General features: G+C 38.5%; 1 protein-coding gene across 1 annotated transcript in view; it reads right to left on the bottom strand.

Annotated features, from left to right (window-relative positions):
* The window catches only part of LOC148878290 (Helicase protein with RING/U-box domain-containing protein), a 55,245-nt gene that overhangs the window by 16,684 nt on the left and 14,990 nt on the right, over positions 1-23,571 (bottom strand). Inside the window, exons 6-9 of the mRNA XM_088952435.1 lie at positions 14,321-14,384; positions 14,056-14,202; positions 13,876-13,961; positions 3,519-3,588 (exon numbers count right to left, since the gene is read on the bottom strand). Coding sequence (XP_088808561.1) covers positions 3,519-3,588; positions 13,876-13,961; positions 14,056-14,202; positions 14,321-14,384 — 367 coding nt within the window. The remainder of the gene's footprint in view (positions 1-3,518; positions 3,589-13,875; positions 13,962-14,055; positions 14,203-14,320; positions 14,385-23,571) is intronic.

Below are 23,571 nucleotides of genomic sequence, written 5' to 3'. Positions count from 1 at the left end.
CTTGGAATCATATTCCCTAAATTTAGAATACTTTATTCAAGGATCCTACTTGAACCATAAACAAACCAGATCTGAACCAAAAGGAAACAGGAAGGATTATACCTGATCCGGAGAAATAATATCTCCCAAAGTTGGTGTTCACGCCCAAAGAAGTAACCAAGATCCACTTCTACTGAAGATGACATAGTTGTAGATGGAACGGAACCAGCAGGGTGCGTCCTACACACTAGATTCTTCACAAGAACCCTCTGGAAACCTTGAACACCGAATCCTATTGTCTTTCTTGCAAGACTATTGTCAAGAATTGCTTTCTTGACTTCCTGTTGCTGCAAAGATCCAATCTTCCAACAGGTATTGGCGGCGGTTGAAGGAGGAGAAGTCCAGGGACGAAGAGGGCAGAACTGTCTCTTCTCTCTGGAATCTGTGAGAGATCAAATCTCAAATGCAGGATGTGTTTTTTGCTTGCTCAAACCCCCTAGTTCGAAATTTGATATTTCTGCTAGGGTTTTCTCCTCTTTCTTCTTGATTAAGAAACCTCCCAATATTTTTTGGAGTTATCCCAATCCAAATCAGTATTTGGATAGGGGTTAATCTTAATCCTATCTGCAGATTAAGTCGGTTAACTCATAATCTCATCAGGAGGTTATCAGATTCAAATCTAATTTGAATTTGGTCTCTTAGAGTGGATAAGGTCAAAGACCCAATCCTTTTACTAACATTAATCTCAGATTCGCCCCATGAACTGGTGATCATATCAGCTTAGTTCGAAATGGGCTTTTGGCCCATTAAGTGTTCAGTGTTTAACTAGTTTCCAATCTGCTACCCAGTTGGGCTTCTTTGTATGGCGTGGGACCCAAGCATTGATCTACACACCAACCACATGGGTTCAGCCCAGCCTTTATTACAAGGACCAACCGAATTCACTGAAAGACTCAGTGACCCCCTTGAGCCCATCACATGGACCCTATGGGCCCAACACTTACATTAAGTGGTCCCTGGGCCAAGCCATCTTATAAAAACCAAGGGACTGTGGACAGGTGCAAGATTAGCCCATCAGGTATTATCCTAAATGGTCTTACACTTAACCTCTCAGCCCTTAATGATCAAGCACTGCCCGACAAAAGAAGACCTCTCCCTCGGCTGCAAGGAACAGTGCCGCACTCTCCACTCACATGGATCCTAGGAATTAAAACCTTTTGCAAATCTTTTGAAACCGTACATATACATGTATATATATATATATATATATAAATTTTGCAAAACAAAATTCCAACGATTGAAATCAACTGCCGGCAGTTTGGTTTCCATCAGAGAGAGTGCATTCCCGATCATTACCATTGTCCGACAAAGGGGCTGATCCTGTCACTATGACCACTCAGATGAATTCTCAGACCGCCCCAACATGTCCAGGTTTTGACCCCCACTAAGGATCTCACTGATTGACACATCAAAGACAGCCCGATCCGACACTTAGTGATGTGTCATAATCGAGTCTAGGGGTCAGGTGTAACTTTCCAGTTTTGCCCATCTGTCTCCAAGGTCTAGGGCAATACTGGAAATCTGGTCCGGTTCAAGGGTTCAAGCAATCTCATACTGCATGTGCCTTGGGTCTTACCCTGATGACCGAAACAAGCCATCCCAACACTTGGTGGCACATCAGTATCAGCCTTGGCAGGATAAATCTCCCCAGACTTATCCAATGGCTGTGAACATTTAAAACTAACACAAGTTTCCATAAGTGTCTAGTTTTAGGGTCTTACACAGAATTACACCAAACAACATGAATCAAACATGCACTTTAATTTATTTCCACTAAATAATAAAAGTACATCAAATCCGATTGAAGCTAAGGGCATACAAGACTGTCTAACAAACAGATGGGGTTCAAACGATGCCAGTTAAACCACACTCTATTTGTGAAGAAAGGTGAAGGGAAAATTGCAGCTCTAATTGTGTATGTGGATGACATAGTGATCATAGGAGATTGGGAGGCTGAAATATAGAGACTAAAAAAGTTTTTAGCCACTCAGCATGAGGTGAAAGATCTAGGCCCCTTACATTATTTCCTTGGAATTGAAGTTGCCCGCTCTCATAAGGGCATCTTTATTTCCCAACGGAAATATGTACTAGATCTACTAGAAGATACAGGCAAACTAGGGGCGAGACCAATTGACTCACCAATTGAACCTAACCATCAACTGGGAGACAGTTAGGGAGAGTTCTTGAAAGATGTGAAGAAGTTTCAAAGACTTGTAGGGAGACACTTGCATTTGTCTATGACCAGGCCTGATATTGCTTATGCAATGGGTGTCCTTAGTCAGTTCATGCACAATCCTAGGACAACTCACCTTGAAGCTGCAGAGAAAATTCTCAGATACCTCAAGAAGTTTCCCGGAGCTGGTTTGTTGTTCCAGAAACATGGACATTTAAAGGTGGAATATATACTAATGCTGATTGGGCAGGGGCAGTTGATGACCGAAAGTCTACCAGTGGGTATTGTGCCTTTGTAGGGGGAAACCTAGTCACATGGAGAAGTAAGAAGCAAAGTGTGGTGACTAGATCTAGTGCTGAAGCAGAATACAGAGCTATGTCTCATGGAGTTGCTAAAATCATGTGGATAAGAAATCTGTTAGGTGAACTGGGTTTTGTAGTTAGCAACCCTATGTCACTCTATTGCAACAATAAGGCTGCTATCAACATTGCAACTAATCCAGTCCTCCATGATAGGACGAAACACATTGAAGTGGACAATCATTTTATTAGAGAGAAACTTGTGAATGGAGAAGTGTGCATCCCATAAGTCAACTCAGAAGAACAACTTGTAGACATCTTCACCAAAGGTCTTCATCATGTGCGGCATAATGATTTGTATGACAAGTTGAGCATGATTGACATCTATACTCCAACTTGAGGGGGAGTGTTGAAATAATTGATTTTATTTTGTTAGGGTCTGTTTGGTTGATTAAAGCATTTTTTCTGTTATTGTAATTTACTTATAGTAAGGGCACAAGGGTCATTTCCCTTATATTTTTCGCCCTATATATTATAATGAAGCTGGCACCGCCAACACGGTTCCATTGCCTCTAATCCTTCTTTCTTTCTTCTCTCCCTCCTCTTCTCTTCTCTTCTCTTCTCTTCTCTTCTCTTCTCCATTCATCAATCGGATTTATTGTCAAGAAAGTATATTATGCTTGTATCACCTAGCACAACAGATTTTTTTCCTAGTTTGTGACATGTTGAAGTAGTAGTTTTTTTCTCTTATTTTGCTAAAGTTCATGCATTTATGTTAACATGAACAATAACAAGTCTACACAGTACTACAGAGACTAAATTCAACTTTATAATGTCCTTTCATCAAGCTAAAACCTCATGTTCAGAAGCAGAAATGGTAATAATGAACAAAAGCCAATGAATGAAGAGATACTTTAAACCATAAAGTAAATAACTAAGAAGATGTGATGACACCAAGACTCCAGAGTAACAAGAGATCATTGTTTAGAAAAAGATTAGACACATACCTGCCGTAATCGAGTAAGCAAGTCAAATATGTGAGCATAGTTATTCATCAGGGTTCCAGCTTCAACATATCTGCAAATCGAAAAGAGAAACTGCATGTAAAGAATATCCAGTATTTATCTAAAGCATATAACAAGAAAAAAGAGGCCACACAAATGAACGTTTAGCAAAATATACAAGAAGCAAAGGTAGATGAGGTAGAAGGAAATGAGGAGATTCATGAATACTGGTTTCATTTTGATTGGGATGACTAACTGGGTTACAAATTTTCAGTTTTCTAGTTGATATGTGGGGATGGTTCTAAAGTTTAGGTGGCTTTAGTGGTTGTACCTCCTCTGCAAAAATTTTAGTTTTGTAAGGGGTTGCTCTTTTCCTGACTTGACTGATGGATGATCTTTTTGAATGGTGACGTTACTGTAAAAGGTTCTGGCTTGGCAATGTAGTCCTTTTCTCTGTATTGCTACTCTATCGAAGCTGCTTAGCCTTTATTTACCTTTATTCCTTTTTTGGTTTAATATACTTCTTGTTTAGTATCAACTTACATATATAGATAAATATACATAAACAAACATATGCACCTTAGGCTCAGTTTGGAAAGAGAACAAATACAATTATGTATAGTCTAAATACATACAAAACACAAAGTTTTGCATTCTACATATTTGTATTTGGTACTCCTTCCAAACTGAGCCTTAGTTGCAAGCTTATAAAAGAAAGAGGGACATCTAAAGTGTCTCTAGTTTCTGCATTCTCTTGCCTAAGAAAATAAACAAAAATGAAATAGCAGAGTATATTTACAAGTAAAAGAACACATAACAGAAAATAAGTTTTTCAATTGAATTAAAACTGCAATAAACAACAAATCATGAGATTTCAACAGAAAGAATAAGTATAATTTCTAGCAAGGTGTAATTACTAAATATTGAAGTTCTATTTATGTAGAAATTTAATTGAACCTAATAATCATAGTAATAAATATGAGTAGTTAGCAGCATATGAACAGGTATTAATTCAATGGAGCACGGATGCACTGCTTCAAATTCCTGGTAGTGAAAGAAGCTTAGGAGCATTGACTGTATAGAAAATAAAATATTTATCATTATTTCTAATAAAATCAAGTTCTGACTTATTACCTGCTTACAAATATACTCTATTACATTGGTGCATATACATTTTTTTCTATTTTTTATTTTTTAAAATTCCATGATTCTTTCAGACTTTTCATAACCAAAATAGCCCTACAATCTCAACTTCCACTCAATTACAGTGAAGAGCAACTTTACAACCATATCGCAACACAACTCAAATAAACCCCCAGTCAAAAATCTATTGAGTTTTTAAAAATGATCATAGATTGCCAAAGAAATTTTATTTTGTAAAAAAAAAAAGGTTATTGTTTTTGTTGTGGCTCATGTAAAGTAGTTGGTGTAGCAGCAATCAAATAACTTTACCATTTTTCTTCACTCAAATCCGGATCTGGATCTGACGCTGTAGGTTCATATCCATTGTATTTTAGAATCGCTAATCCAGCATTTATCTTAAATGAGCAACTGTGGTAGTGGAGCAGTGGTAGCTTTTAGGTTGATCAAAGGGGTGGAGGGAAGAAAATACCAACAATTGATACATATCATCTAAACCCAGAGCTTTCTTTTTCTTTCAGTTTTTCCCTTTTCTCCCATCGAGGGGGTGGAGCACCTACAGATAACTGATTTTGGAATTCAATTGCTCAAGGTTCTTGGTTATTGGGTAACTTTTCTACTAATGTAAATGTCTTGTTTTTGCTGAAAAGATGCTCACAAAGTCTAAGGTCAAGAATAAAAAGGTAATAGAGCTTGCTGTCTGGTCTTTATCTATCATATCTAACATCAAATAGCTGTCCTAGGAATACGTTCATGCACTACCATTTGACCATAGGTTTTTCACTCCTCATGGTATCTTCATAATGGTTGTTTATTTTTTTCTTATCAAGGGTGGACCCAAGATGGGGCTAAGAGGGGCCTGGCCCTCCCAAAATTTTTTAAAACCTCTACTGAGGTTTATGATATATAAGGTTGGCCCAGAAAAGGTGTAAATGTTTTTGTGCAGCAGTCCCCGAAGGAAAATTTCCTGGGTCCACTGTCTCTGGGTCCAAAATAACAATTATGTACTTTAGGAATATCTGATATTCCAAACTATTTACCTTGTCAAGGAATTAAGTGTTTATGGTCTACTTGTCCCTTCCAATGGTATACATAAGTCATAATGTTTCCTACATTATAGTTTGTATTACATGGACTTTGGGGGAGAGGGAATTTGCCAGTTTCATGCATTCTCCACTGCAACTTATAAAACTGAAAAATAATAAAGTAAATGCAACCTCTGTAAGTTTCCATATCAAATTTGAGCAGCAATTCAAAACACCCAGCTCAATTCAAGAATACCAAATTCATTATCCCCACACAAGTTTTTCTATTTCATCCTCAATTTCAGTTTAATATGAGGTCAAGGAATCAATGATATAAGTAGAAATCACTGATTGCAGATATAGTTGAGTTCCTTGTGAAGGAAAAGAAGAGGAAGATGAAGATTTCAGCAGTAGAGAAGAAAAGAGGAGGAGAAAAGAGTAGGAAGTCAACCAGGATATTTAGATTAAACCTAGCTGCCAACCCCTCATTATAATTTATACTTAAAGGATGAGATATTACAAGGATGGCCTTAGTAGGGCGGCTATTAATGTAGCTGAACAGTCACAACTTAAAAACATAAACTAATGGGCCTAAAGCCCAACAACTTCCTAACTAAATAACTTAAAATAAGAATAAAAACAACTAGGCCCAACTCAACACTCCCCCTCAAGTTGGGAGTAAATGTTACACATTCCCAACTTGCGTAGATCATGCTCCAGCTTGTTCTTTGCAACACCTTTTGTGAGAACATCAGCGAGCTGCAGATCAGAAGCAATGTATGGAAGACAAACTTCTCCAAAAGTAACTCTTTCTCTGATAAAATGTCTATCCACTTCAATGTGCTTAGTTCGGTCATGCTGGACTGGGTTATGGGCAATGTTAATTGCTACCTGGTTATCACAGTACAACATCATAGGTTCTTCTGCATGTACACCAATTTCTTCTAATAGGGAAAGGATCTAGAGAAGTTTTGAAACACCATGTGCTATGGCCCTGTATTCAGCTTCAGCACTTGATCTTGCCACCACTGTTTGTTTTTTACTCTTCCACGAGACAAGGTTACCCCCAACAAGGGTGCACACTCCTAAGGTTGATCTCCTGTCATCAAAGCATCCTACCCAATCTACATCTGTATAAGCCTCTAGTTTCAACTGTCCATGATCAATAAACAATATGCCTCTGCCCGGGTGTCCCTTCAGATAAGCAAGAATCCTATCAACTGCCTCCCAATGCTGGACTCGTGGAGCATGCATGTATTGACTTACCACACTTACAGCATAGGAAATGTCTGGTCTTGTCATACACAAGTATAGCAGCCGACCCACAAGTCTCTGATATTTCCCAATGTCCTTTACCGACTCACCTTCTGATGCATTGATTCTATGGTTCTGATCAATAGGGGTACTAATTGCCTTCGTTCCAAGCTTCCCTATCTCTTGAAGATCTAAGACATACTTCCTTTGAGAGATAAAGATTCCATATTTTAATCTTGCAACTTCAATGCCTAAGAAGTATCTCGGTTCTTCAAGATCCTTAATTTCAAATTCTTTAGGTAGATTCACTTTCAGACAATCAATTCACATAAACAATTAGGACTAACACCAAAGATCCCCTTCACTTCACAAACAAGGTATGATCAAATTTGAGTCTGAGTGTAGCCAAAAGCAATCAAGGCTTTTCTGAATCTGTCAAACCATGCTCTGGAGAGATTGTTTCAAGCCATAAAGTGACTTCTTAAGACTGCATACCTTTCCCTTTTCAGCATCATTGTAGAAGCCAGTAGGAAAATCCATATACACTTCCTCCTGCAGATCCCCATTTAGGCATTCTTCACATCAAGTTGAAACAAGGGCCAAGAGTATGAGGCAACGAGAGAAAGAAGTATCCGAACAAAAGTCATCTTTGCAACTGGTGCAAAGATCTCTAAGTAATCAATGCCATAGGTCTGTGTATACCCTTTTGCAACAAGTCTTGCCTTATACCTTTCTATACTTCCATCTACCCTATATTTTACTGTGTAAATCCATCTGCATCCAACTGTCTCCTTGCCCTCTGGTAGATCCACAATGTCCCATTTCTGATTCTTAATCAAAGCTTCCATCTCTTCCTGCATGGTTGTCTTCCACTCAGGTTTGGAGAGAGCCTCACTAACACCCTTGGGTATAGACACAGAGTCAAGAGAGGAAAAAAAAGCACGGTAGGAAGGAGAAAGTCCACTGTAGGATAAGTACCGTGAAATACAATTAGCAATACACTTTCTCTTCCCTTTTCTGAGAGCAATAGGAAGATCAAGTTTATCTGTAACAGGGTTAGTAGAACCAATGAGAACTGAAACAGTGATGTGAGTTCTACTGTAGTGGAATCAACCTCCTTGTGAAGAATACCTGAATCCATGTCAGTTGAATCTGGGGTCTCCAAGGAACCAACAGGAAGTGATGTGAGTTCTACTGTAGTAGAATCAACCTCCTTGTGAAGTCTCTGTCGTAAGTAATGCTGAGAAGCAGAACGCAAAGGAGGTGGCAAGGTAAGTGACACAAGGTGGTGGTCAAGCACAGGAGTAGACATACGGACTGAAACTGGGAGAGGAATAGACTGCTGATTCACTTCCCCGAAACAATCCCCTTGAGAAGGATTCTTTGAGAAGAAGTATGTGGATTCAAAAAATGTGACATCCATGGTAACATACTGACTCCCAGAGACTGGATCATAGTATCGGTACCCTTTTTTATTTTTTGAATATCCAAGGAAGACACACTTCTTTGCCTTTGGATCAAGCTTCGAGCGGTGAGGACCAAGGATATGTGCAAAGCAGACACACCCAAACACCTTGAGAGGAATATGAAACATCTCCCCCTTAGGAAAAATGAGACTAAATGGGGTGCTGAATCCAAGAATACGAGAGGGCACCCTATTAATCAAATATACTGTTGTGGGAACTGCATCACCCCAAAACCGAATTGGAATTGTAGATGTGATTATCATGCTTCTTGCAATCTCAACAATGTGTCTGTTCTTCCTTTCTGCAACACCATTCTACTATGGACTGTAGAGACAACTGCTCTAATGGACAACACCATATTCTAACAGATACGAGGCAAGGTGTTTTTCAAAATATTCCCTGGCATTGTCTAATTTGAACACCTTTATTCTTGTTCCAAACTGTGTTAGCACCATCTGATGAAATTGCCTCACCAAGGATGGTACTTCATCGCGGGATCTCATCAGGTAAATCCAAGAGTATCGTGAGAAATCATCCACAAATAAGAGAAAATATCGATAGCCTCCCATAGAAGGAACATGGTAAGGTCCCCACACATCAAAATGAATAACATCGAAAGAAGAACACCTTTTATTACTAGGTTTAAATGAATGTCTACAATGCTTTCCAAGTTGACAACCTTCACACTCCAGACTTGACAAACTAACAAACTCAAAAAGTTTTGAAAACAAAAGACTCAAAGAAGAAAAAGGTAAATGGCCCAAACGATTATGCCAAAGCATAATTTGACCCACAGACCCTAGCTCACTATCCCTGCTGACATGATGACTCTGATGATGAGGAAGCACATCCAGGAGGTAGATCCCATTCACTTCACGACCACTCCCAATCATCATCTTTGAATCCAGATCCTGCAAAATACAATGACCAGGAGAAAAAATTACTGAACAGTTCCAGTTCTTAATCAAACTACTAACAGATAAAAAATTAGTGCTCAATCTGAGAACATGAAGAATAGAGGGAAGAGAAATAGAATCACTAATCTTGACAAATCCCTTCCTAGCAATGGGAACATGGGATCCATCAGTTGTGGAGAACCTATCTCTGCCAGAACAGACTTGGTAAGAGGAAAAAATAATAAAGCTATAGGTCATGTGCTCTAAGGCTCTAGAATCTATAATCCAAGGAGCTCCCTCCTTACCTGAAGTAGAAACATAATTTGCAGTGACATGTGAACTACCTGTGTGAGCAAAGGAAGTAGAGTGGACTCCACCAGTACCACCTGTACCATGCTGCCCGCTTGCTGTTGAACTGGAACTGGTCGTATCTTGTTGGTTCAGAAGTTGCCCATACCTCTAAAGTTCGGCCCTCACTGCAGCAGCTGCAACAGAGTCCAGAGCAACTATAGTAGGAGGGGTCGGAATATCACCAGTAACTGCCATGTGAACATTTCCCTTCTTATTTTTCAATCTAGTCGGCACAAGATGTGGGTGAAGCTTCCAGCAAGTAGCTCTTGTGTGTTTAGGCTTCTTACGGTAGTCACAGATAAAATCTCATTTATCTTTCTTCTTGATTTTATTGCCACCCCGATTTCCACTTTGTTTAGGTTTCACAGTACTCACCATGGCAGACTAATCAAAAACAAGATTTTTCATCATCACATCTCTCCTGCTCTCCTCCCCTAACACAAAGACATGTGCCTGGGAGAGGGTAACACTGTCCCTGGAAAGAAGATGTTGTCTTGCAATATCATAATCAGAATTAAGGCCAGCAAGAAATTCAAACACCCTATACTTCTCTAGATGTTTTTGATAGGTAGTTGCATTCTTGGTGGTTTCCCAAGCAAATGTCTCTAAATGGTCAATTTCCTGCCATAGGGTTTTAAGGGCTGAAAAATAGGCTGCAACAAGTCTATCTCCCTGCCTTGTAGAAATAATCTGATTTCTCAACTGATAAGCCCTATCAACATTCTCCCTCTGTGAATAGGTATCTGCAACCCCATCCCATATTTCCTTAGTTGTATTTCCTCATAAAAAATTTTTACTTATATGGGGCAACATAGAACTACACAACCAAGTCATCACAATATAATTCTCCTGTACCCACCGAGATTTTCTAGTTTTGGGTTTCACTTCTTCACCAGTGATATACCCTAATTTCCCACGAGCACCAATGGTCATCTTTGCAAATCGTGACCATTCTAAGTAATTTGCACCATCCAACCTAACTGTAGAATGGTCCCAGACCCGAAAAGGTCTCCAGCACCTCCTTCCACTGGTCTCATTCACTCCTGTGCTTATTTTCAACTCTGTGACCCTCCATGCTTCTCAAAAAGTGTAAAGAAAATAACTGAAATATGCAAGAAGATCAAACGAAACACTTCTAGAACCAACAACACCTTTCTAGCGTCCTAGACTATCTTCCCACAAAAGATTCCTTTTTTGCGGGACAGGAGAAGAGAGAGAAGAGGCAGCCGCTCTCTCTAGAAGCCTCCAAATCATGCAGGACTTGAACCGCCCCTTACAGAAAACTCCGAGGAACCCTAAAAGATTAGGGTGCCACTTCCTAGGTCAAAATTGAAGAGTCCAACAAAAACAGAACTTTTCCCCTTTCTCTAGTTTTTCTTGATTTTGATGAGAAACCCTAAACCAGCTATAGGGCAAACAGATCCACCAAAAAATCCAAAAACTGAGCTTACTTGAGATCTTCAATCAGCCTCTTAAATCACCATGCAGTCAGCCGATCTAGGGCTGCATGAGAAAACAACTCAAGGAACCTTCAGCCTGCTCTGATACCAAGTAGAAATCACTGATTGCAGATTTAGTTGAATTCCTTGTGAAGGAAAAGAAGAGGAAGATGAAGATTTCAGCAGTGGAGAAGAAAAGAGGAGGAGAAAAGAGTAGGAAGTCAACCAGGATTCTTAGATTAACCCTATCCGCCAACCCCTCATTATAATTTATACTTAATTTAAAGGATGAGATATTACAAGGATGCCCTTAGTAGGGCGGCTACTAATGTAGCTGAACAGTCACAACTTAAAAACATAAACTAATGGGCCTAAAGCCCAACAACTTCCTAACTAAATAACTTAAAATAAGAATAAAAACAACTAGGCCCAACTCAACAATATAAAAGAATCATGGGTATATGCAAGGGGCAAGGGCTTCTTCAGGACTGGACAACCATGTTTATGTATCCTTTTGCAATTCCTTTCACTTCAAAAACCATGGTTGTCTCTACTCTTTTCTCCATGTAATCATCCCTATTGTTTATCAGTGAATTCCTATAACCTCAAAATATTTTCCATTTTCTCACCAGTTCCATATATGAGAGACAAACCACCTGACTTATATTGCACTCATCTATGAGAGGAGGAGGTGAGGCCCTTCAATTAATTAGTGTTTTAGGCTACGTTTATCCAATCATTTTTCAGGACTTGTAAAACTCTATATCCAGACAGTACAAAATGATTAATAATTTTCTTTAAAAAAGTAATATGTCACTAATACCCAGAACATTATGTGCTATTTTTTTATATGTTGTTAATGACTTGACTACTTAGAGGGGCAGAATTACTCTGCAATGATCATTTTAACTTTGAACTTTTCATGCTCTTATAATTTTTAACTTTCGTTTGTAGATGAAAAAGAACCTTTAAATATTGTGCATTTCTATGTCAGTCCACGTCTTGTCTGGCAGAGAGAGAATCTTTACATATTGTGCATTTCTATGTCAGTGCACATCTTGTCTGGTAGAGAACCAATATGAGCAGGAACTGGCTTGGCCAAATAGTAATTATATTTGAATGAAGTTTATTATGGATATTTCTATGTAGGTACCATATATTGATACCTAACTCTGTACTTCGTCATTATGAAGAAGTTCTTGTTACTATTGTGTTCAACCTCTCTTCTATTTTCTTTTATCTTTTAGTTGCAAACAGTGACTTAAAAGGCGTGCCTAGGTGCACAGGCAAGGTGCATTTTAGGGTATGCACCTTGCCTAGGTCCTAGGTGGAGTATTTTCAAAAGGCGTGCAGCTGGTGTGCCTTGCACTTCAGCAAACCCCCAACCAAGCCCCTCAAGGCAAGCCCAAACAAGTCCATATTAGGGTCTTAAGTTCTTAATCCCTATAAAAAAGGTTTTATAACTTTAAGTGTCTTTTAAAAATATTTTTTATTAGGATGAACAAATGAACAGCATTAGCAAATATGGCATTTTCAATGATTTTTTTTGGCTTATATTTTATTTTATTTATTATTTATTATTATTATTTGCCTTTTTGCGCCTTGCACCTTGACCTACAAGCTGCACTGCATTGGACCCTTCAAATCTTAACAACCCAGCCCAGGCCAACACAAGTTGCACTGCCATTGTATGTGCACTTTTATTAGTAATACCAAAATTAGCAATAAGGAAAACAAATAACACCAAAGCTAAAGTATGAATTCTCCTACGCATGCTAAGTAGAAAATCTCAGCTCTCAAAAACATCATTGATTGAATGAACAGGAGAGATGAGTATTATTTTTATAAATATCATTAAATAAGTATTATTCATTAAATGTTTGGAATGCAAACTTAAATATAAAGTGCATAAATTGAATCATAAAAGTTCTATAAACAGAGATTATGAAATACAACAATATATGTATATCATAATTGAGATATTTTGTAAGAGTGTGGAATGAAGTGTCACACACTGCAGAGATGAAGGAAAGAAAAGTAATGGAGTGAAAGCCGCCAGGCCCCAATAAGTTAAAGCTGAACTTTGATGGGAGCTCTATAGGAAATCCGGGTATGGCAGGCATTGGTGGTGTGATCAGAGACTCCTCAAACAAAGTGTTGGCTATGTAAACAGGACCTTTAGGGGAAGGTGACTTTTTAAAAGATTAACTGTTAGCTCTACATCAAGGACTAAAGATTGCCAAGCAAGCAAATTTTAAGAACTAGGAGATAGAAGGGCACTCAAAAACAGTGATATCTTGGACCAATTCAAGCAGTAACGTTCCTTGGTACTACAGACATCAGTTAAGGGAGATAGTAACCATAACAATGGAACTTAATGCCTCATTTACATGGGTTAGGAGAACTGCAAATGAAATGGCTGATTCTCTAGCTAAACAGGGAGCTCAAAGGCAACAGATTTTTTGGGCTTTATTGTAAAATTTTCTGTTGAAATGTCTGTGTTTTATCTGCTGTAACTCTATTAATTCTCTTAATTGAATAAAATTCTCATTTTTGCTGATGTAAAAACAATATAAGTATGTAAATATAAAAACCTAAAAACAGAGAAGCAAGATAATGGTGGTAGAAGTCAATAAAATGAAACATAGGAGCAATGGCAAGTTATTGCAGGAAAGGAAGTCGAAAGAAGTGCATAGTATGAACTGACAATTTGTATGGAAAGGTATTTGTTTGCAAGCCACTGATTCTCATGGAAAGATATAGTTAATAAAAAGGAGTAAGCTACATACGTATTAAATTGTAGTTGACTTTCATTATACAGTGATTTATAATAATCTTCTTCTTTAATATCCAGCCTATCTCGCCTCAAAGAAACCTGGAAATATGGGGATCAAGAAAACAGGAACAACCAGCTTAAGACTTTTTTCTCATTAAATCATTAAGCAAGAATCTACAACAGCAGCACTTACAATTCTAGGAGGAAGGGCAAGATCTGCAGACCTGCCTTTCTTAGTGCGTCTAAGCACTATAGTTTTCAAAAGTTTATTTTTGAGCAGAATCATAGCCCGTCTGCCATCGCCGACATTCTTTGGACATTGTATTGGTTTAGCTATAAACTAAAATGATATGGATAATGAACACAATTAGAGGCATGAAAATATGTCAATTAAGAACCTATGTCATGGCAACACAAAACAGAAACGAGTCAACAAGAAACGTAATTTGTAAACTTACTCTGTTCCACCAGCAAAAATGCCTCACAGATTTATGAACACAGTTGGGGCATTGTGTTGTAGAGCTAGAATCGAGAAGCACAGTTCCAATAGATAAACACAAGACATTAATACATAATTTCAGACAAATAGAAGTGTAAAAGTTTACAAGAAATGAGAAAGAACAATAATTTCAATATGAACTCTTGAAACATGGTTTGAACAAAGCAACTAAGCTCGATACCTAGATGATCTAAACCTCACAACACATTAAATATAGTAGGTATTCATCAAGTGACATAGGACAGGTGGTCCTATAGTGGACTAAAGACTCAAAGGAATGAGCCAAGGAGATGATTTGCAGCTTTAAGAGAGTTTATTGGAGTAACTAAAATGTCTGAAATGACCTACAAAGGTTTCTATGTCAAATTCAACTATCTTTTGGTTTCTCATTAGACCAGTGAAATGTGCAACAACCAAGAAAATAAATCTACAAATGCTCTTTTGCTTGTTGACTTAGAATAAGAATGTACATGGGGTGATTTAATTCAAGAGGTTCTGCGTACACAAAAGGATGAAGAGAAGAAAAGACTAAAAATTTTGAAACTAAGGGAATTGAAAGAGAGAAAGGATAAACTTACTTAGGTTGTTTGGATGGTCCTGAGGAACGATTTGAAGGTAGCTCCATCCCCCTTAACAGTAGCTGTTCTTTAGTTAGGCATTTCCCATAATTGGTACCCATGTTAGGGGTGATCATGGGCCAGGCCGGGCCCAGGCTGGGTTTAGCACTAATAATAAGTGCTTTAACCTAGGCCTAGGCCTAGTTTGCAAGCCCAAGCCCGGCCCTACACAGGCCCGGGACATGTTTACGAGCTTTCCAGGCCTAATGAGTAATGAGTTTAGGCCTATGACATCCAATAATAAAAATTTAATTACTTAAATTTTTAAGTTTAAATTAAATAAAAGACGTGCAAAAAAATATGGCACAAGCCCAAGGTAAATTGGGCTTGGCTAAGTTTTGGTCCTATGCACAAAAAAAAGGCATGGGCCTCATTTAATTCTTAAAGTTGGTCTGGCTTGGCTTGGCTTACCTATCCTTTTATAAATGAAGGCAAGACCTCCATTCCCATTCTTGAGCAATGTGGGACTTGGAACAACACTAAATAATGAGTGCTACCACCGAGTGTTTTTCCAAGTCCCACATTGCTTAGGCAATGAGAATGAAGGCCTTGCCTATGCGAACAATTTACATACTTGAGTTGGCTCAACTGTTCACACATGAATTGACATGTGTCAATTAATTAATATTTATTTATGTGTTAAAACTAATTTGTATATCTTATATAAAATAATAAACATTTAATATAAAATAAAATATACTTGTATATATATATATATATATATATATTTGATAAATGAGTAAGATTTTATTAAACCAGCAAATAAGAGTAAAATGCAACCCATGGAAAGGCACGAGATGCAACCTTTCCTTTAAAACTAGTTACAGAATTATAAGCACAAAGGAAATTACACAGAAGCCCAAAATAAAGTAGCTCGAAGAACCCCCTATTTTGCAAGCGAATCAGCCAGTGAGTTTGCTGATCTGCCTACCCACTGAACTCTGATTGTCATATTCCTTGTTAGCCATTTAACCTTTTTGAGAAGATCTCTAAAACCTCATATCACAGTGTCTGGATCCTTCAGCCAACCCAATATCACCTGGGAATCCCCTTCAATAATCAGATGCTTTATGCCTAGCTGATTTGCAAGCTGGATTCCTTGTACAGCAGCAAGTAATTCGGCCCTTAAAGAGTCTCCCACACCCACAGGACCTGAGTACAAATATACTTGTACATATATAATATATAATATAATGTTATAATATATATTATATTATATTGCAGGTCAGGCCCAGGCCGGGCTTGCACACAAAAACCTGGGCCCAAGCCCGAAAATTTGAGAGTTGGGCCAGGCCAAGAATGATCACCCCTAACCCACGTTATGAGGGCCACTTTGGATGGAATTCAGGCTTTCCAAGTTAGGCCTATGTTGGTTTATTATAAAGCTAGATCCCTGGAATCATAATTGAACCTCTCATTTAGAAGGCCCCCAAGATTAAGCTAATTCTATGGCTGACAAACTCGTGGAGGGGAACAGGAGTCATTTATATTGGGCATAATTTGTCCATTCTGTACTTTTCCTTTCATTTGCTCTTTAAAGTGTTGTTGGATTCCCCTTTTCCTATTCTACTGTAGGGATAAAGGCTTTTTATCGTCTCTTTGTTTAATTACATAATTGATAAAAAAATCAATAAATAAACAAATCAATAAATTCAATTTAAGGCAGAGGTTCAATGGATATCTTCCCATGCATGGGCTACATCCTTGGTGGTTGGGTACACTATAGGTCATGCAAAGAAGCCATCAAGGTCAAAGAAGAATTTAAAGTTTAATCAAACTGATTAATAGAACTTTAATGTATCTTTTCTGAACCAAATTTCTGACAGTCATATATATTTGATCCATAGCCAATACAATATAGTTGAGACAAGACTTAGTTGAGTTCAGTTATTATAAAACCTGATCAACAACTTAAAGATCCATAATTAGGGCTATAAACAGATTGGATTCAGATAGTATGTACTTCCATTGGAGTTTGATTCAACTATATGTCTATGACATCCGAATTTGATCCAAAGTCTGATCAGATTTATGGAAATGCAACATCGAATTCAAATTTGTCAGACTGATCAGATTATCGAATTTCATCTGAGATTGATCAATAATCCGAATGAGCAAATAAGGAGAAGAGAATAGGAGGGAGGAAGGGGGAGAGAGAGAGAGAGAGAGAGAGAGAGAGAGAGATAGATAAAATGGAATAACCTATAATGCAGAACGAACTAGCAAATCAATACACAAAAAAAAGGCAATTGCAAGATGCAAAATACTTCGTAACATCACAGAGAGAAGCAATGAATGCTAGTCATTCCATTGAAGATAGTAAAGGCAACTGATGTTTATTGAAACTAAAGCCTTCATAACAAGATGCATGGTGGAAAAGATGATATAGTTGCAATTTGAAGAGTCTGGATTATGGATATAAAAAGCATGGTAACAAAGCTAATACTATGGAAGCTTGATTGCTTGAAGAGTCTAGTTGGGATATAAAAGGTGAAAAGGGAATTTGGGTTAAAGGATAGAGATGGTAGAAGAGTGAAGAGTAGAAGATAATTCTCAGTTAACCAAAAAATAAGAAAAAAGTCATGATTAGCTTTTTTGTCTCTATTACCAAAATGACACTTCAAGTGTTGGCAGTGGGCCCTTCAATTCAAAGAATGGTGGCTGTTTCAATTGCCTTTAAATGGGAATTGGCCTAGTTTACCAATTTACCCTTTCTTATCAATAAAAATTTAAGTGTTTTAAAGAGAAATGCAAAAAGTATAATAGGGTATTTGATGTAATCTTAGTTGTGTGCCGCAAGGGCACTTTTGTCTTTTACTGTTTTATTATTTTATATTGTTACCCTAACATATAAATAGAAAGACTGGCGCCGCCAGCCATACTTTTGGTCTCCAATCTTCTCTTCTCTTTTCTTCTCTTCTCTCTTCTCTACTTCACTCCTGATCGAAATCATGGTATCAGCAGGACAGCACTCTGTAAAAGGCCTCTTGTCTGATCGAAGTTCTTACCAATCACGTACCTGGACTGAGAATGGGGAAAACAAGTTCGACCTTGCCCTGAGAACTGTTGGTGGACCCTATCCTGTCACTTTTAAACAGAAACTGAAAAGAAAATCACTCTCAGAGATCAGCAGATGATTGACTGAGGTTTTCCTAGAGATCGGTGATTGTTTTTCTTCTTCTCTTCCATTCTTCTCTGGACTGTAACTTCCAAAGTCAGTCAAACTGATCAGAAACATAGACTGAAGTGTTTTTATCATTGGTTCTTGGTACTGTTACCAAGAACATCCTAAAATCTGCCCTAGTCAAATGGTGTAGGCTTGTTTAATAACTTCCTGTGGGTCGGTGACCCAAAACTGTGTGGATGAAGAACCTGTGTAGGTCATGTGTGACCTGGTTCAGATGGAGAAATACATCAGAACTGTAGATATTATGTGTGGCTTAAACTAGCCCCTGTGAGGTCGGTTAGACCTGTAAATCTGTGACAGCTGGTGCTGTGTTACTGTGACTGCAGTTTGATTTTAAATCTTCAGTGAGTGTTGTGTCTTTGTGAGTGTGTGGACTGCAGGAGAAGGGTTGTAGGTCTGAAACTTCTGCTAGCAGCCTTTGTTGTGGCCTCTGAGGACTCTGCAAACTATGGAACTTCTTCCAATCAAGGAGGAATGAACAGCAGTCCTGACTCTATGAGCTTTCCAACGACCATTACTCCCTTAGATGGCAGAAATTATTTGACATGGTCTAAGGAGATGCGGCTGTACATCACAGCCCAGGGTAAAGCAGGGTATATCGATGGAAAAGTGAAGGAGCCTAGGACTGGTACTGCTGAATATGATAAGTGGGACCAGGAAAACTGCATGATTATGTCATGGCTTTTGACTACTATGCTACCATCGGTTAAGCAAAACTTTATGTGGGCTGCGACAGCCAAGGAAATATGGGAACAAGCAAGGTCAACTTACTCCGAGCAGAGACACTATGCTAGAATCTATCAATTGCAAGCCGAGTCTGCAACATGTAAACAAGGGGAAAGAAACTTATCAACCTACTATTCTGCCCTCACATCTATCTGGAAAGAGGTAGATTACTATCAAAACATTGATTGGGAGAGTGAAAAGGATGCCAAAGCCTACAAACAGTTAGTGTCACAGCAGTGGGTGTTTGCCTTTTTTCTAGGACTTAATCCCATGTATGAACCCATTTGAGTTCAAATTTTGGGCAGCAAGGATCTTCCTTTTGTCCAAGAGGTGTATCCACTGGTTCAACCTGAGGAAGGTAAAAAATCTGCCATGAATCCCCCCGACGGGGAGACCATTGCTTTAGCCGTGAGGTAATACCAATTCAGCAAGAAAAGGAGATGATCAGAAAAGGGTTGATAATAAGGATAAACTGTGGTGCACTCATTGTCCCGACACACATGGCAGACATGTTGGGAATTGCATGGAAAGCCGAAGTGGGCACAAGACTTAAGTAGGAAATCAGCACAAGACAAAACAAAAAACCAAATCAGAAGAAGTTCACCTCGGCTAACTTGGTCTCTCATGAGTCACAGAGTGGAGGAACTATTGTGAACTCCCAAGATTGCCCCCTAGTTCTGATCTCAAGGAAAATATTATCAATGCCTTCTATGATCATTTGGAGCAATATGGTAGGGCTCTCACACAAGCAAATTTTGGACTCACTCCTTCAACCTCTTCTGCTTCTTCCTTGGGTAATTTAGCTTTTGCATCCCATGTGTCTACTGATACCTCCGAATCCCCATGGATTATTGATTCTGGTGCTTCCAATCACATGACTGGTAAGTCAACCTTTTTTCAATCATACACCCTTCTTTCTAGCAAAGATAAAGTGAGGTTAGCTTATGAATCCTTTTCCTCCATTGCTGGTTGTGATCTATATCCTTGCCATTTGGCCTTACCTCTATCAAATGTTTTACATGTTCCAAAGCTGCCTATTAATTTGCTATTTATTAACAGCATTACACACTCTTTGAACTACTCAGTAACATTTTTTCCTCAATCTTGTGTCTTTCAGGATTTGGCCTCTAGGAGGACGATTGGTAAAGGGAACATGGTGAATGGTCTTTATGTGCTGGAGAATAAAGTTGGTCTTGCAGCCTCAAAGTCTTTGAGTCAGTCAAATAAGAGTCAGGTTACTTTGTGGCACAACCATTTGGGTCATATGTCCTTTGAGTCTTTGAAATACTTGTTTGTAGAATTGTTTAAGTCTTTGTTAGTTAATGAATTTTAGCATCAAGTGTGTTAGCTAAGCAAGCATTATAGAACTTCATTTCCTTTACGTAATAAAAGATCAGATGTTTCTTTTAAAATTGTGTATTCTGATGTTTGAGGACCCGTAAATATTCCAATAGAGAATGGCTACAAATACTACATATCTTTCACTAACGACTTTTCTTGATATACATGGGCGTACCCTATGCACTCTCGAGAAGAAGTTCTTAAAACTATGAAAGCCTTCTAACATATGGTATAACACAATTTCAAACAAAGATTCAAATTCTCCAATCAAACAATGCCAAAGAGTATTTTCATGGTGACCTCACAGAATTTTTTGAAACTTGTGGCCCTCTTCATTGTAGCTCATGTGCTAAAACCCCTCAACGGAATGGGGTTGCAGATAGAAAGAATCGTCATCTTCTAGAGGTTGCTTAAGGGTTGCTAATACACATGAATGTTCCCAAAAGGTTCTAAGTGGATGTTGTTATGATTGCAGCTTATCTTATCAATCGGATGCCATCTTGTCTCTTGGAGTACAAGTTCCCTCGTCAACTCATCTTCCCTACAGCTCCATTGTTTCCCAAAGCCATTGTTTGTATTTTCCTTGGCTACCCCCTTTCCCAAAAGGGTTATCATTGCTTTGACCCCATTTCCAAAAAGTACTTTGTATCCATGGACGTTTCTTTCTTTGAAGATGTGCCTTTCTTTCCTGCTTCTCCTCAGGGGGGAAGGGGGGGGTGTAATCCAAGTGAGGAGAAACAAAGATAGGTTTTGTTGCCTTCTCCTCCTGACCCTCCTCCATTTTGGGTCTTTCATAGACAGCGGTACAAAAGTCAAGGTCAGGCTCAACAAAGTTCAATAGACATAGAGCATCCTGAAGCTATACAACCTATGCCATCGGACTCTCAGGGGTTGAATCCATCACTGCATCCAGGTACAATTGTTCCAATTGATATCCCTGAACCCATTGATATTGACGCTTCCAATTGTGATATGGATCTTCCTATTGCTAAGAGGAAGGGTGTCAAATCATGAACCAAACACTACCCAATTACTCATTCCTAATCCTATGAAAATGTTTCACCCTCTTTTCGTGCTTTCCTCTTTGCCATTGACAGTGTTTCCCTTCCTAAGAGTGTTGTAAAAGCTTTACTTGTTCCTGAGTGGATAGATGCAATGAAGGAGGAGATTAATGCCCTTCACAAAAATGGCACGTGGGAGTTGGTAAATCTTCCCGAGGGAAAAGAATCAGTTGGGTGCAAATGGGTAATCTTTGTGAAACATAAGGCAGATGGCACGGTGGAGAGGTATAAGGCCCGACTAGTTGCAAAAGGTTTTTCACAAGTGTATGGAGTTGATTATGTGGAAACCTCTACACTTGTAGCAAAAATGAATTATATTCAAATTCTCCTCTTTTTAGCAGCAAATCTAGATTGGGAGCTTCATCAACTGGACATTAAAAATGCCTTTCTAAATGGTGACTTAGAAGAAGAAGTGTACATGACCCAACCTCCAGGTTTTTGTGCTAAGGGTAATGAGCATAAAGTCTACAGACTGAAGAAATCTCTGTATGGCTTAAAACAATCTCCAGGGCCTGGTTCAATAGATTCCACAATGCAGTTCAACAGATGGGTTTTAAGCAATGCCAATATGATCACACGCTCTTTGTGAAGAGAGAACAAGGAAGAATGGCAGCCCTAATTGTGTATGTCGATGACATTATTATCACCAATGATTGGGACTCAAAGATACAGAGATTGAAGAGATTCTTGGCCACTTGGTTTTAAGTGAAGGATTTGGGGCCTTTGCGTTATCATTGGAATTGAAGTTGCCCACTCTAATCAGGGTATCTTCATCTCCCAGAGAAAATATATTCTAGATCTCTTGAAAGATACAAGGAAATTTGAAGCAAAACCTACTAACACTCCTATAGATGTAAATCACAAGCTTCGGGATTGCAGTGATGAGCCCATAGCAAACACAAAGCAGTATCAAAGATTGGTGAGCAGACTTCTCTACCTATCTATGACAAGACCTGACATTGCGCATGCAGTGGGAGTCCTTAGTCAATTTATGCATGCTCCTAGGGCCACACACTTAGAGGCAACTTACAGAGTTCTTAGATATTTGAAGAAATTCCCTAGGACAGGGCTCCTATTTGGAAAACATGGGCATATGAGAGTTTATGTTTACACTGATGTAGATTGGATTGGTTATGTGGATCACAGAAAATCCACTAGTGATTGTTGTGCCTTTGTTGGGGGAAATCTTGTTACTTGGAGGAGTAAGAAACAAAGTGTGATGGCCAGATCGAGTGCAGAAATTGAATACAGGGCCATGTCTCATGGTGTGGCAGAACTACTATGGATAAAGAGTCTCTTGGGTGAATTGGACTTTCCTCTCAATAACCCTATGTCACTTTACTGTGACAATAAGGCTGCCAATCAACATTGCAGCCAATCCTGTTCTCCATGGTAGAACTAAACATATAGAGGTTGACAAACACTTTACCAAGGAAAATTTGGAAAAAGGAGAAGTTTGCACTCCCTACATCAGCTTTGAGGAACAACTTGCAGACATCCTTACCAAAGGATTAAACTCCATGCGGCACTATAATCTTTGTGACAAGTTGGGGATGATTGATATCTATGCCCCAACTTGAGGGAGAGTGATGTAATCTTAGTTATGTGCCGTAAGGGCATTTTTGTCTTTTACTGTTTTATTATTTTATATTGTCGCCCTAACATATAAATAGAGAGTGGCGCCACCAACCATACTTTTGGTCTCCAATCTTCTTTTCTCTATTCTTCTCTTCTCTCTTCTTCTCCTCTCTTCTCTACTTCACTCATGATCGAAATCAGTATTTTAGTAACTTGAAATCAAATATATATTTTAAATTAATAAATATACATATTAGTCGAATTCGGATTTCTATCTAATCAGAGTAGGCTACATCCAAGTTCGATCCAATAATTAATTGGATGTTATTTGTCCCATCCAAATCCAAGATTATAGAATCGGGTTTCAGATTGGATTGCAAATTTTCAAAGCCCATTGTCAGCCCTATACATAATTATAACCGAGTCCGATCACAACTATATAGGATCGGCTCTATATGAGGTCAGCTACATGAATCATGTTTTGCAATTCCATTCTGTTCAGTGCCATATGCGATTCCAAGGATAGTATCTAAGTCAAGAAGTGTTCCACGACTTAGGATATTAGATCAGACAACTTCAAACTCTGGCCTTAGATGCATTAGGAAATGCATAATTTTTCTCTTGTCAAAGTGTTCCTTCATGTATTTAACACAACATACTGAAGGATCCTCTCCCATGTGAACTAACTCATATTTTGTCC

Source organism: Nelumbo lutea, chromosome 1 (assembly GCF_056320005.1).
Source record: "Nelumbo lutea isolate HS-2025 chromosome 1, American lotus-T2T, whole genome shotgun sequence".
In the NCBI taxonomy this organism is placed as follows: Eukaryota; Viridiplantae; Streptophyta; class Magnoliopsida; order Proteales; family Nelumbonaceae; genus Nelumbo; species Nelumbo lutea.
The sequence above is the reverse complement of the archived record's forward strand: the minus strand, read 5'-3'. Positions and strand labels throughout refer to the sequence as shown.